The sequence below is a fragment of the Agelaius phoeniceus genome, chromosome 6, assembly GCF_051311805.1.
Source record: "Agelaius phoeniceus isolate bAgePho1 chromosome 6, bAgePho1.hap1, whole genome shotgun sequence".
NCBI lineage: Eukaryota > Metazoa > Chordata > Aves > Passeriformes > Icteridae > Agelaius > Agelaius phoeniceus.
In genome coordinates this window covers 60,548,192-60,563,884 of record NC_135270.1, presented here as the reverse complement: position 1 = coordinate 60,563,884, position 15,693 = coordinate 60,548,192, and the positions used below count along the sequence as shown (strand labels likewise).

The 15,693-nt window shown below is 41.6% G+C and overlaps 1 protein-coding gene across 2 annotated transcripts in view; it reads left to right on the top strand.

The window, feature by feature from the left end:
- PELI2 (pellino E3 ubiquitin protein ligase family member 2) overlaps window positions 1-15,211 on the top strand; it is a 72,502-nt gene extending 57,291 nt beyond the window's left edge. For both annotated transcript variants that reach the window (XM_054634605.2, XM_054634606.2), the window contains 3 exons: window positions 3,876-4,073; window positions 4,366-4,554; window positions 9,197-15,211. In XM_054634605.2, coding sequence (XP_054490580.1) covers window positions 3,876-4,073; window positions 4,366-4,554; window positions 9,197-9,775 — 966 coding nt within the window. In that variant the 3' untranslated portion in view covers window positions 9,776-15,211. The remainder of the gene's footprint in view (window positions 1-3,875; window positions 4,074-4,365; window positions 4,555-9,196) is intronic.
- The last annotated feature ends 482 nt before the right edge of the window (window positions 15,212-15,693 follow it).

The following is a 15,693-nucleotide window of genomic DNA, read 5'->3' as shown; positions in this document are numbered from 1 at the left end:
TAACCCATCCATTGGGGTTACTGTGTGATGCTTGTTTAGCTCTTGAGTAGCTACAGCACAATTTTTTCCTGTATATAAATTTTGAAAAGCCATTTTTGTAAGCTGGAATTTTCCTCTTCTTGAGTACAGTAAAAAATGAATAAAGAGTTGCAGAAGAGCTGCTTTTTCTGGGCATACTCTACAGACATCTATTGCACAGTGTCCTAGTGGTGGGTACAGCTGTTTTGGGGAATAAGACACCATTTCAGTCTTGGGGTGTGGGGAGGGTCCTGCTGTGACTTGATCTCAGTGTGACCTCGAGTGCTGTGTCCTGGTTCAGGTTTCTGCTCTCTGGCTCTTTCCTGAGGATGGCATTCCCTGCATTGGCCTGCAGGAGTGGTCTGCTGGACTGTGGCAATAATTCCCCCCTGAAGCAGGACCACAGCAGCTGAAGAGCTTTCCATTATTTGTATGAGCCATTAGATTGTAACTGTTCTCATGAATCTGTTGGAGAAAAGTTCCTTGAGGATATTTAGTGGAACCCTGTGGTAGCTGATGACAAAATTCATGTCTGTTGATCCACAGAGTAGAGTTGCATTGTTGGTCAGGCATCACTTGGACAGACAATGCTTGGAGTTTGATGCTTTCTTTTTAAATGTGTGTTCTTGGCTTGTGTAGGATGTGCAAGTTGAAAAGGGAAGGATAATTCCTGGACCACAGGATTATCCTGAGCCTTAGGACCCCACTTTGACTGCAGTTAACATGTATTATCCTGGGCAAATCACTTGGCTTTTTGTTCTTTATTCCCACTGTGCTTCTTGAGCTGTTGCTCTGCGTGTTGTTTGTAGTTTTGTTTTTGGGGTTTTTCAAATGTAACTATATTATGAAATCTGTGTGCAAATGCTGCTGTGCACCTTTGTCTGAGTGACATCCAGGTCAGATTTCTTCATTTAATTACAAAAAAGAATGCACAAATGTGTTCTTCTAGCATTCCCCAGGCTCTATATGCTCCAGCATCCATGTGCTGCTATAAATGAAGATTTTCCTCAGAGTTTAACCATTCTGTTGATATGCATTAGGTGAAGTTAAACCTGTTCCTTTATGGTTTGATGGGGTGAAAATGGGTTGATTATATCTGCTCATGCCACTACAAAACCCAAAATGTGCAGCTCCTACCCTAAATAACCACAAGTTTATACAAGAAGCAGGTACATTCAATACAAAGCATTGATTTTTTTTCTGAAAAATGACCCTTCAGAAGACACAGAATCCAATTCTCACTCTCACCAGAGTGAAATTCTGTTGAAGCCCAAGAACCTGCAGCTGTTCAATTGTGTGCTGGCAGAGTTTGCCTTGTCAGGAGCAGTGTTTTACTGACAGCAGCAAAGCCTGCCTCTCACACAGTTTAACAATCACCTGCAGAGGACACAACCCTGCTGCCTCTGCAGCACCTGGCACATTTATGGGCTCTTGTTGGAAGTAACTTGGGCAAATCAGATGACACAGTTTTAACAAGAAGGGTCCCAAAGTACAGCCTGAAGTTGCTAAAAGAAGAAAGTCTTCTGTGCTGTGGTGGAAAATGGGAGAAAAATGAGTAATGAAGTGTGTAAAGAGCAGCTCTGAATAATGGACTGGGTCTGTAGTGACTGTGCTCTGGCTGCAGCTGCAGATGAGGTGAAAGTTCTGCAGGGTGGATCTTGATAGCATCAAGTTTTGCATTTGTTCCTTAGGTACTTGCTTTTCAGATGATCTCAAACCCAAATTCATGCCTTAATACAGAGCTTGAGAAAATGGCCAGATTTTGAGGGCCACTTTTTCAAATAAATTCAAATTCTGAAAAGTAGCACAATACATGAGACTGATCCTCCAGAAGGCTTTCTCAGCTGGAAAAGGGAAGAACACCAAATATTGAAAAGATTTGATTTTGGATATACATATTTGTGACACAAATGTGAAGTGTTTATATAAAATACTACATATCATTCTAGAGATTTAAAAAAGCACATAGATGCACTGTTTATAGCTCTTAATGCTTCTATCTTAAGAAATTGGAATTTTGTGGTGAATGATTAGTGTGATGCAAGGCTGGGAGCACACACTTGTGTGCTTTGTCATCCTTTAAGGAAAAATGAGGCAGATTTTTCTCTAATTGCATCTAAAGGCTTTGAGAGAATGATGTATTTCAGAGACTGCAAGAAGCAGAAACTTGTTATGAACAAATTAATTTCATATTTGTTATTGATTATCCTTTAAGAGACTCCCTGTACAGATGGAGAACAGTCAAAAGTTATTCATGAGGTTCCTGCTGCTGCTCAGTGCTGACTCTTAGCAGGAATTGCTTTGGATGGGAAATAGAAGCCTGGTAGAAATAATACTGTAAAAAGAAGAAGAATATTGCTTTGTAAGATTTAGCTTCAAGTTGTCAAGTTCTATAAATCAGGAATATCCCATATTAAATAGTTTCTAAACTCTCTCTCCTGGGTACTCTAGTAGGCACTTTCTGTGAGAAATTGAAATGTAGACTTTTGATTAGGCCTTGTTGAGTATTTCCTGTGCTGGGAGCTGATCCCATTTTCTGCCTGTGCTGAGCCCTGGGGTGTGGAGCCAGTAACTGCATGTGTCACTGGAGACAGGAATTGTGACATGTGTTAGACTGCAACCTGCAAACAGAGCTTGAAGGAGAAGCACAGCTGAGATCCCTGCACTCTTCCTATCAATCCAATTGTGACAAGGCTTAGGTGTGGATAATATTCATTTCCTTGACTCTTGAACAATGTTTCTTTAAAGCAGGTTTAGTTTGCAGAGATGTTTGTTAATGATAGAACCCATACATGGCTCCCCATCAAGATCTGAGCAGAATGGAACTTTTGGGGAGACAATGAGATCATGTTTAGTGAGGAGGTTATTTAATATCAGTATAGATACCTGAAAACTGAAGGTAATTTCAGTGAAGAGTATTCCTAATTCTGTTTGATCACAAGGTGTCTGTAAAATTAATATTGTGTTCCACTTCTTGTTCCTCAGCTCCACTCTCCCAGTTAAGCTCAAAGTTGGTGTAACACTAATTTGCCTGTGGAAATATTGATAAAGCCTCGCTGTCTGTCTGGCAGTCAGATCCTTCCATCCATGTAGTCAGGAAGTTTTCTGCCCCAGATGTTTCCAGATTTGGAATTAAAATTTTTACCTGACAAGACAGAAAAATCTTTTTGTCTACTCCTGAGTCTACTCAGTGTTCCTTCCTACACACTATTGGGTGTATTTCATTTCTGCTCAACTCAAGAAAGTTTTAAAATTCTGTTAGTCATGCATGTGCATGATTAGGAACCAATTTCAACATAGGGTGGGTTTTGTCTGACAACACTTCTTTCTGGGACTATAAATCCTGAAAACATAAAGGTGGGTAACTCTTTGTTATGACATATCAAAATAACCAAGTTCTGGGTCTAAAAAAAGTCCTTTATTTTCATGGCAAATGTATTTGGAACTGGAAAATGTGAATAAAAGTTGTCAATCTAAGCTAGTGCTTTCTCAGCTGACAGAATGTAGAGGTAAGTAATTTGCTGTGGTTGGATGAGGAAATAGCAAGGTGATAATACATTTTTTTGGTGACAATACTCTTATCAAACAGATCAGCTGTGTTGATCTGTTTCAAGCAAGCATGAACATCACTTGTGGTAAGTGAAAATTTGTCATTCCACGTCTGTGTTGTATTTCTGCCTAGGACAAATGTGGAAATACAGGTTAGACTCTGGTTGGATCTTAACATCCAAAAGTTCAGTAGACAGAAGTTTGCTGATGTCATCAGTAAAGTATTAACCTGGCAAAACTATGTCCTCAATGCTTCATACTTCTGTGGGTATTTCTATTTATACCATTATCTTAATTGTTTTTTGCAGGTTGGGAGGTCTACAGAAAGCCCCATAGACTTTGTAGTAACAGACACTATTTCAGGAAATCAAAATAGTGATGAAACCCAGATTACCCAGAGCACCATCTCCCGATTTGCCTGCAGGATTGTTTGTGACAGGAACCCACCCTACACAGCAAGGATCTTTGCAGCTGGCTTTGACTCATCTAAAAATATATTTCTTGGTGTAAGTACTGCTAATAATGATGTTACAAGCAAGCTCTGGTTTATATTCTGTTACTTTCAAGCCCCCAAATCTCCTTGTACTTGTTGATAACTTGTACTGTCATTAGACTTTTATTACTCCAATGCACCAGCTGCAGTGTTAAATAGAAACTGCATTTTTATGTGCCTGAGTTATCACCAGCAGAGACTCGTGGTCATAATTGTCTTTAACAATGAGGCTGCACTTTAGGAGCTGTTAGAGGATTTTCTTTAGGTTGCTTTGATGCATTTCTGATAGTCACTGTCACACACAGGAGAAAGCAGCCAAGTGGAAGAACCCTGATGGCCACATGGACGGACTGACAACCAACGGGGTGCTGGTGATGCACCCCAAGGGAGGCTTCACGGAGGAGTCCAAGCCCGGGGTGTGGAGGGAGATCTCTGTCTGTGGGGACGTCTACACGCTCCGGGAGACCAGGTCTGCTCAGCACAGGGGCAAACTGGTGAGTGGAAGTTGTTGGTTTTGGTTTTGTTTTTTATTTTTAATTTTTGTTGAGGTTGGGATTGAAGGTACTTGAGATGATAGTTTGCGTTCGGACTCAGGTGTTTATTATTTTTTATCAGTGTCACAGTCTTACAGCAGTGAGTTCTGTAGTTTTTCATTAACAAGGCACAAAAATGGTTAACTAGCTCTTGTTACAAGGTCTTTTAAGGCTAAACTATCTAATTAAGAAATGACACCTAAATTATTTTCACTTTTAACTCAATAACTAATCTCTCAAAGTCCCCACTGTGGACTTTCCTCTTCAACTATAAAATATCACCCAAACCCATGGAGAAGAAAGAAGGTAAAGAAGAACAACCTGCTTCTACAACCTGCCCTAATACTTCTATCTTTCTTCCTATTTATTAGTATATTCTAAAATCCCAAACTCTTAAATTTTCCTCCCAGTGATATTACACACTTCTAACCAACGACACACCCATAATCTCAGTGCTACCAGTCAATTTTGGAAGCCTGTTCCATGACTTCAGGTCAAATGAAGTGTTCTCCAGGAAGTCAGAGTCTGTTTGTACAGAAAGTCTAAAATTTTCAACATCCAGAACTCCAACAGGAAGTGACTGAAATTAATGAAGGGGTCCTGTGGGTGTGACAGTCTTGTCAGAGAGACAGAAAGCTAGATCAGCTTTCCCATGAAACAGTCTGGGAAATTTCAGGGAGCTGGAGAGAAAGAATGATAATCAAATGGAAACAATCCACAGGTGGTGTTTTGTAACAAGCTGTTTTCCCATTGGGTTGTTTACAAATGGGTGTCTTCATAATTAGCCAGTGGTGATGGTGTTTTAATTAAAGGACCAATCAGGTCCACCTGTAGAGACCTAGAGTATAAAAAGGAATGGGTTCCTAATAAAATTGTTATAGGCCTTGTGAAAATGCATGGAGTGTGTCACTCTTTATCAGTGTCACTTCTGACTCAGCAGTGACACAGGGTATTTGTTTTCCTGGCTTTGAATGGAGGCAGGTACAGCGTGGCTGGCCCTGAGCAGTGGCACTGTGAGTGTGTAAATCTGTGTTACAGCAGATTTTGCACTGCTGTTCTGTTCCTGAGTGTGTGGGAGAACACTCAGAGCTTTCTGCTAATGCCACTTTTCCACCTGAAATAGCACAGTGTTAAAGCAAAATAAACTCTGCTCTGGAATCTCCATCTCTGGAATGTTCTCCAGGGACATGGGGATGTCTGAAGTTGCTGCATGGGGAGCTGTCTTTTGCAGTACTGCCAGAAGAGTCCACTTTTGTGCAAAGGCAGTTTGGGTAAGGCAGCTTCTGTTAGATTTACCTGCCACTGGGAAGATAAGAGGAGCCCTGGAAGTATATTCCTGTTTTCTCCTGTGAGGCAGGATGAGCTTTGCCTTTGCCAGAAGTGAGAGATCTCAGCTGCCAGGGACTTGTGACACATAAAACCAGGAGAGAAGTTCAATTAACTGACTTTGCAACTCTGCCATTGGCTTTGCAGAGAACTGACTGCAGAAGGAGTTAGGGGAATGGAGCTGGGCTGCTCTGCTTCTAGCAGACACCCTTCAGGACATAAATTGCTCTGTCACACTGATGGTGGCAGGCAGATGTTGCCTGGGGACCTGGACAGATGATGTGGCAATTGCAGCCTTTGTGGTTAGCAAAACACCTTTTTAGTGCTGCTAAAGAGAGGCACAGCAAAACAAATGAATCCCCCTCCCTGCATCCAAAACGAGTTGAATGCTCATTTAAATAAAATTGCATGGCACACTGGTATTGATGTGATCAGTATTCCTTGATTGGGTTCATAAAACCAAATGCAGGCTGTATAATGAATTGAACACGTTGCATATGAGGGGAGCTTTTTGTTTTGCTGTTTGTGAAGGAATTCTCTGAAAAGAGCATCAGATCAAGGCTTCTCTCATCTCTACTTGAACCACTACATTTTTCTGCTGGAATTACTTGGCAGTGGTGACCTCTTATCTGTAGTCTGTATTGTACCACTGAGGTGTTTTGTGCAAGGATGATCCACAGTTAATCCGTGAATTTAAACTGGATTAAAATGTAAATGCTACAATGGTTGTCATTCATAGTATTCTTAGGCAGATGTGATGATTTCATGTGACCTACTTAATGTATTTGTTTGTATTTGGCTGTTTGTTCTGCATTAGTGGTATTTTCTGCATACTTTCTGTGCATAAAGCCAGGCAGTAGGTGTGTTTTTCTCTTTAATTTTATAAAGAGCCCTTTTAATATATATTCATCACTAATGAACTGATAGCAAAGGCATGGATTGCTTATATGTTTGTGACATTAAAATAAAGAATATTTCAGTCAAGTACAATGTGTGTTTATAATAATCCCCTGAAAATGTTGTAAGTACCTGCTTTTAATGAGAGAGAAGCCTTTAGGCAGTGCACGATGGGGCTGTGTTTGCTTGGAATTCCTCATTAAATAAGAGGGCTAATGAGTGGGGTGGTTAATTGTTCATAAGCTGAGCCTGTGTGACTTCCAATTTGTCACCTGAGAAATTCAGCTGGTGATTCTGTCTGCTGCAGTGCTAAGCCATGCAGGTACCTGTGCTGCTGCTGAGGCACACTCTGGGAGCTCATGCTTCTGCAGAATGCTTGACCCTTGCCACAACCCCTGAAAAAATGGTTTGTGAGAGGCAGGACAGCTGGCCTGACCTGGGTAGCAGTTTTTAGTCCAAAAAGGACTTTTTTATTTTACTGTGTGAACAGCTTCTGTCAGTGTAATGTGGGCAAAGAATTCCAGGAGAGAATCTGCTAATGCAGCCCTCAGGGAATGGCATGTCTTTTCTTCAGTCTATCAGGACTTACTGAAATATGACAAAGGAACAGAGAATCAATATTGGAGGAAAAAAATGCGTGCTCAGGGGCCCAAAGACTGTATAATAATTTATATTGCAGCTGCAAATGCAAATCCCCTGTATAAGCACAGAATAAGAGAGCAGTGCTCGTTATAATCCTAGATATAGGTTAGGAGGTGAGGTGGATTCAGGACAACAATAAGACAAAATTAAGCAGGTTAAATACTGAGAAAGGTGATGTGGTGTCTGTGTGGTGTTTGTGAGGCCCCCAGGAGGAGGGAAGAGATGGGAATCTGACTGCATGTTCTCAGAAGGCTGATTTATTATTTTATGATATTACATTAAAAGAATGCTATACTAGAACTATACTAAAGAAGTAGGGAAAGGATACATCAGAAGGCTGATTTATTATTTGATGATATATTTGTATTATATTAAAAGAATGCTATACTAAAACTATGCTAAAAAAATAGAGAAAGGATACATAGGAAGGCTGATTGATTATTTGATGATATTATATTGTATTAAAAGAATGCTATACTAAAACTATATGAAAGAAGTAGAGAAAAGATACATTAGAAGGCTCATTTATTATTTGATGATATTGTATTGTATTAAAAGAATGCTATACTAAAACTATACAGAAAGGATACATCAGAAGGCTGATTGATTATTTGATGATATTATATTGTATTAAAAGAATGCTATACTAAAACTATATGAAAGAAGTAGAGAAAAGATACACTAGAAGGCTCATTTATTATTTGATGATATTGTATTGTATTAAAAGAATGCTATGCTAAAACTATAGAGAAAGGATACATCAGAAGGCTGATTGATTATTATATTATATTATAGGAATGCTATACTAAAACTATACTAAACCATAGAGAAAGGATACATCAGAAGGCTGATTGATTATTTGATGATATTATATTGTATTAAAAGAATGCTATACTAAAACTATATGAAAGAAGTAGAGAAAAGATACATTAGAAGGCTCATTTATTATTTGATGTTATTGTATTGTATTAAAAGAATGCTATGCTAAAACTATAGAGAAAGGATACATCAGAAGGCTGATTGATTATTATATTATAGGAATGCTATACTAAAACTATACTAAACCATAGAGAAAGGATACATCAGAAGGCTGATTGATTATTATATTATATTATAGGAATGCTATACTAAAACTATACTAAACCATAGAGAAAGGATACATCAGAAGGCTGATTGATTATTATATTATATTATAGGAATGCTATACTAAAACTATACTAAACCATAGAGAAAGGATACATCAGAAGGCTGATTGATTATTTGATGATATTATATTGTACTAAAAGAATGCTATACTAAAACTATACTAAACCATAGAGAAAGGATACATCAGAAGGCTGATTGATTATTTGATGATATTATATTGTACTAAAAGAATGCTATACTAAAACTATACTAAAGAAATAGAGAAAGGATACAGACAGAAGGCTTAACAAGAATGAATAATAAAAACCCGTGACTCCTCATAGCCTTGACACAGCTGGACTGTGATTGGTCAATAAATTTAAACAATTCACAATCAAACAATCACCTAGCACATTCCAAAGCAGCAAAACACAAGGAGAAACAATCAGATCATTGTTTACTTTTCTTTTGGAGGCTTTCTCAGCTTTCCAGGAGAAGAAATCCCGGCAGTGAAGGGATTTTTTTTTCAAGAAATATCATGGTGACGAAGGGATTTTTTCAAAAAACATCACGCTGCCAGTGTGTGTAAAAGCTCTTTGTGTCCTGCCACCAGGTAGAAAACGAGACCAACGTGCTGCAGGATGGCTCCCTGATCGACCTGTGCGGGGCCACGCTGCTGTGGCGGACGGCAGACGGGCTCCTGCACTCGCCGACGCAGAAACACATCGAGGCTCTGCGGCAGGAGATCAACGCCGCCCGGCCCCAGTGCCCCGTGGGCTTCAACACGTTGGCCTTCCCCAGCATGACCCGCAAGGACGTGGTGAAGAAGAAGGACGTGGAGGAGAAGCAGCCTTGGGCCTACCTCAGCTGCGGCCACGTGCACGGCTACCACAACTGGGGCCACCGCAGCGACGCGGAGGTGAACGAGCGCGAGTGCCCCATGTGCAGAACCGTGGGCCGCTACGTGCCCCTGTGGCTGGGCTGCGAGGCCGGCTTCTACGTGGACGCCGGGCCCCCCACGCACGCCTTCACCCCCTGCGGACACGTGTGCTCCGAGAAAACTGCCAAATACTGGGCCCAGATCCCGCTGCCTCACGGCACTCACGCCTTCCACGCCGCCTGCCCCTTCTGCGCCACGCAGCTCACCGGAGACAACTGCGTCAAGCTCATCTTTCAGGGCCCCATCGACTGAGGAACCGCACGGAAATGACCACAATAAAAAGTGTTTTTGAACGGTTTACTGTGAAGATTTTTTTGCCACTAATTCTAGATTTTACCTTTTTTTATAATGTTGTTAATATAGGGGGCGGTAGGGCGGGGATGGGGGGACCGTGGTGGGGTTGGGATACATTGATACCTGGAACTCGACAGATATCAGTGGTGTTGCATGCTCGAAAGCAGCATATTCATGGAGTCTTCTTGGTCAAATTGTAGTATATTTGTAATCTTTTTATTAGTACCCTGGATCAGAAAAAGGTGTCTTAAATGATTTTTTTAAGCTAAGATTTTTTAATGGAAAGGTTTTTTCTTCTAAACTTTGACAAGCCTTTAAAACCTATTTTTCAAATCTAGAAGGAACATACAGAATGTAACTGTCTTTAATTTGCAATATAATTTAACTTGAATAGTTTCTCAAGGAGCAAATACAGAATGTGTGGACAACCATAGGTGAATGTTCACTAGAGATAATTGGATATGTAAGAGAAAAATTAGCTGCCTAAAGTGTAGAGGATAAAAGCTATTAAAATATCTACTATGGTATAACACAGCTGGCCAAAAGGGCATCAAAGATTACTTGAAACTGAGTAAATCATGTTTGCATTGATTTCCTTTCAGTGTAGTAGATATCCACTGGCTATTAGGTATGGGAGATGGCTGATTATTTTCTGGTTTTGTTGTTTGTTTTTTTTTTTTTTCCATTTAACCTGCATCTGGTGAAACCACTTTGCTCTTCTCCATACTCAGCTCTGGGGTTTAAGCTGATGTTCTGTGTATGTGTGGTCTGGCCTTTTTATTTCTGCTTTGCTTGCCCTCAGTGCTCCTTGCCCAGGACCTTTGGGTGAGTGGAGGCCACAGATTCCCAAAATGGTTTGGGTTGGGAGGGACCTTAAAGCCCATCAGTTCCACTCTCTGCCATGGCAGGGACACCTTGCACTGTCCCAGGCTGCTCCAAGCCCTGTCCAGCCTGGCCTTGGGCACTGCCAGGGATCCAGGGGCAGCCACAGCTGCTCTGGGCAGGCTGATGAAGCCAGAGCTGTGTCCAGGCATTGCTGCAGTGATGAAGGGTGGTGCCACAGCAGGAGGTTTAGGTGCAGCTGGGACAGAATTTATTTCCAAAAACCTGAATTCAGGAGAGCACTTAGTCTGTCCTTAAATCTGAGCCCATGGCTGGGACTGTTTAGATTCTCAAGAGCTTCAGTGCGTTGTGGTTATTTGCTGTTATGTTTTGAAATTAAAAAAAAAAAAAGCAATTTAAAATAAGTTATTTTTTAAGCTCACTTTAAAGCATTTTCACTAGAAGGGAGAGCATCATTTCCAGTTCAGCTGAGCATTTTTGTTCACTTTTCAACTTGCTGCCATCTGTCACCTTTTCTTTTGCAGATTGAGTTGTGTTTGTATCTCTTTTTTCCCCCAAATGTTTGCAAATCAAACAACATTCAAATGTAATCAAATATATGCACTGGGGTGGTACATCTGAAGTGGATCACTTGAAATTCGTGACTTTTTAAGAGAGCTGATAAATGTTTACTATGGAAATAATTAAATCAGAATTTCATATGAGGTGTTCCCTGCCCACTGTTAGGCTCATTTCATGCAGAATGGTAACTCTTTGATTTGTGGTTGGTTTTTCTTTTTCCCTTTATGCTTTCTGTACTCTTGGTATCTGAGGTATCAATCTATCCAGGTTTTAAGAAAAAAATGGGGAGAAATCTATAACATCTCTAGATGAAATTGATCATTCAAGCTCAGTTCTGTTTAATCAACTATAGCTTTTTGCTATATTTGTGCCCTTTGTATAAATATATAATTTATATGATTTTAATATATTCTGTATATATATATACTTGAATTGGCCTGTTCATATTTTGGTTGTAAAATTGTTTTATAGTTAACCTTATAAACATTTTACATGTCCCTTGCCAATGGTGATGGGATGGATTTTGTCTGCTGCTGTTTTTAGTATAATTTTGCTGTATACATGTTCAGCATTTTAATAATTTGAAAATAGCTTTACTTTTCTTTTCATGCTTTTGCTGTTAAAAAAAAAACAAAACTCTGCAGCATTTTTTTTTCCCTAAAGGCCCCAAACTGTATAGTTTTTGTCCCACTCTGTGATTGGAAACAGGATAAACCTTGTTAACCTACAACTATATGCTTCTTCCTAGTGCCTTTTCAAAGAGATCCTCTTGTGATTCCATATTCCAAGTCCTTTCTCCCAGCCTCGTGGCTCATCTCCACGGAGAGCAGCAGCCCAGCCAGCTGGGGGAGAAACCCAGACACAGAGGTGCCTCTTCCTCACCCCTGAGCCCCCTGCAGGTTCCTCAGGTGCCACAGTCATTCCTGGTTAGCAGATACCTCATCTGGGAGAGGCAGCCTCACTCCTCCCTGCTGGACTCACACCCAGGAGATGCTCCTGGTGAGGTGCTCCTGGCTGGCTTCAGGCCCTGCAGCTCCCTGCATGTGCAGCATTCCCTGGGGCTGAGCTCAGCAGGGTCTGCGCGTCTCCTCTGAGCCCCCACAGCCTGGGAGCAGCCAGGCACCACCTCCCTCCCCCAGCTGCTTCACTGCTTCCCTTCACTGTGCAGTTCAATTGCTGCTTCAGGGCTTCATCTCCCTTCTGCTCCCTGTGCAAGGTGAATGGAAGGTGTTGGAAGAATCCTCACAGCACACCATCAGGCTTGCTTTTGGCTGGATGATGGTTTGTATCCAAGGAAAGTGGCTGTTGGAAACTGTGTAAACAAGATTTATTTTTCCTTTTGCTGTTGGCAGTTCTGTATAACGCAAGGAAAACTCTGAGAATCCCAGAACAGGCAAGGCTGGAAGTGACCACAGGGGCTCATCTGGTCCCACCTCCCTGCTCAAGAGGGGCCATCCTGGAGCACAGGGCATGGAATTGTGTCCAGATGGCTCTGGAGTATCTCCAGTGAGGGAGACTCCACACCTTCTCTGCTCTCTGTTCAGGGAAGTTCTTCCTCATGTTCAGGTGGACCTTGTGGGCATCAGTTCCTGCTCACTCCTCTTGTCCACAGAGCAGGGCCTGTTCCATCCTCTTGGCACCCCTTTGGATATTTATACACATTGATGAGGTCTCCTCTGTTGTCTCTTCTTGGGGCTGAACATTCCCAGCTCCTTCAGCCTTTCCTCCTGCGAGAGGCTCCACTCCCTTCATCCTCATGGGAGGATTTGCCTCTGCTGTTCCTGCTCCAGCATCTCTGTGTCCCTGAGGAGCCCAGGACTGGGCACAGCACTCTGGCTGAGCAGGGGGGCAGGATTCTTTTCCTGGAAGCAATTCCCCAGGGTTTGTGTAGAATTCAGGGACTTTGCTGTTCAAATCCAGGGTCAGTCCCCTCTGCTGGGGAGGCAGAAGGGTTTGTAACATGATTTTCCTCAAACCCTGCTCTGGTGAAATGATGGAGCATTCAGCTCTTAGCCCTCACCTTACCCCAGCTTCATAAACACCTCCTCTGCTCTGGTACCTCTATAGTAAAAGGAGTTTGTGGATAAATCAAATTAGAGTCAGTATACTTGAGAAGCACCCTCAGGTTTATTCAGTATTTGTGTCCTGATGTTCCCTGCATCCCATTTCCAATGCTGGCAGTGTATTCCATAAGGATTTTTTTATCACCTGTTACTGTTGATTCTATCTGAATGCCTCAAAAGCAGCTTTGACTGCATAACTTAGAACTAAAAGTATTTTTCTAGTCTGATTTTTTTTTTTAAAAAGATGATATCTGTCAAATCCATGCACACTGGAGCTGGAACCCTTCCCTTTTTCCTGGCAGCTTTCTGTGTGAGTGCTGAAGTCTAAATAAAAGGAGTGCTGAATGCTGTTCTTACTGGGAATTGTTGTCTCTTGTACAGGACAGTTCACATGAAACTGTTTTACTCATTAATTTTTTTCAAATTTGGTCATTTTGTGCATCAAGCTACAGTTATAGTACTGTACAGGTCAAATAATTAAAGAGGAATTTTTTTTTTTTCCATTGTGAGGGTGGGAATGGGGATCAGAAGGGAAGAAAGCCATGGCTGAGCTGGTTCCAGTAGGAGCAGAAGCAAAGGAACTGCTTGGAACTGTGACTGGAGCTGTTCTGCTTTCAGACCTCATCCAGGCTCTGAAAAGGATTCTCCTGAGTTTGTGAGGAAGTGCTGGGGTGCTCTGGATGCCCTTCCAGTGAGACATTCCTTGGTGTTTTAGTGGCAATTCCTGGAATTCGGGGCTTTGGCTTCAGAGCCTGAGTGAGGAGCCAGAGATGCTGAGTGTCTCATAGTGAGAAACTGCAGTGGAACTGTGAACAGAACTTAATTATGTTTTAGTGCTTAATTATGTTTTAGGGCTGTGGTCATTCTCTGTTTGGTGCTCTTGCAGTAGCTGGTGGGTTCCTCACCATTTTTTCATTCTTCTGGAAGTGGAAGGAAGTTTCTCCAAGGCCATTGTGTTTCTGTTCCTCCATCCCACAGTCTTGATGCTTTCCTGTGCTTGGAGAACCACTGGTAGGGATGTGGCTGTGGTGAGGACTGACAGGCATTTAAATCCATTTTTAGCCTGCTAGGAAAGCTGACCTTGACTCTTCCTCCTCATTTCCTCAGTTTTTCACCCTCCTGTGAGTCCTTGGCTCCTCATTTTTGATTTATCCACACAGTTGCAGGTACACAAATAAATACAGCTTGGAAGGAAAACACAACCCAGGTGTTTTTGCAGTGTCTTTTGACAGAATTTTCTCATTATTCTGGGTTTTCCAAGCACTGGTCACAAGTCTGCACACTCAGTGTAGTGAGGTGAAAGGACAAATGTGGAAGGTAAGGCTGGTTTGGGGGTGGAGAGGGGGGAGTGTCTGGGATGGAGTCACAGTGGCTCTTCAATCTGTGTCCCACTGGGTGGATCTTGGGAGAGCAGTGGAGTCACCCTGGACTGGCAGTAAAGACAGAACTTTCCTGTCTGTGCTGCTCAGTGTTCATTTATTGGCAGCAGAACAAAAACTGGAGCTGCTTGGGACACCCAACCACCAGAAGCAAACCCCAGTATCTGCCCAGATTCCCTCACTGGGGGCATATTTATGTTCTCCTGGTGGGCAAGGCAGTCCCCAAGTCACCTGGAGTCCCTCCTGCTGCTGTCCTGGGCATTAGGGATGGGAATGGCTCTTGGATCCACCATGGAGAGCCCTTGGAAGGCAGCAGAGCTGTAGGAAAAGCCTCTCCCACAGCAAGCCCTGTGTGATGGAGGGTGATGTTTACCTTCAAAACAGTGTGAGCAGCTGTTCAACTTCTGGGTATATTTGTAAAATTGGTCTTTTTATACACCGTGTGAAATGGACTGGAATAATTTCTTTTGCTGTTGTACCTGTGGAAGTACAAGCCATTTTACAGGAAAAAAGAATTATAAAACAAATTAAAATATTATCTCAGTATTGTCACTGACTCCTTCAGTTTATTTTCCCTGCTGGTTGGTTCTCAGAGCTTGACTTTGATTTGCAAAAAAACATATAAACAACTTCAAAAATAAATGGTTTCTTTTACTCTTTTATCCCCTTTCTACTCAGCAAACAAAACCTGAAGCCTTTGATTGAGGATTTTTAAATATTGGAGGTAGTGGAGCGTATTCAGGTGTGAGTGTCCTGGAATTTCAGTTAATTCCCTTCCCTGATTTTTAAATTGAACTGTTTGTTTTCAGTGCCAGCTGCCTCCTTGCAGTGTTAACATAATTGCTAAATAAAAGCAATTTCCAGGAATAATATGCTTTGTGACTCTTAAAATTAATTTCCATAATGGGAATTCAGTGGTTTGTTTTCCATCTGTGTATTCTGTATCCCTTTTTTTGCAGGTGGTCCCTGTGAGTACAGGAGCTTCATTTTTTTAAAGGAGCTAAAATGAATTGTCATCTTTTTTTGGAAC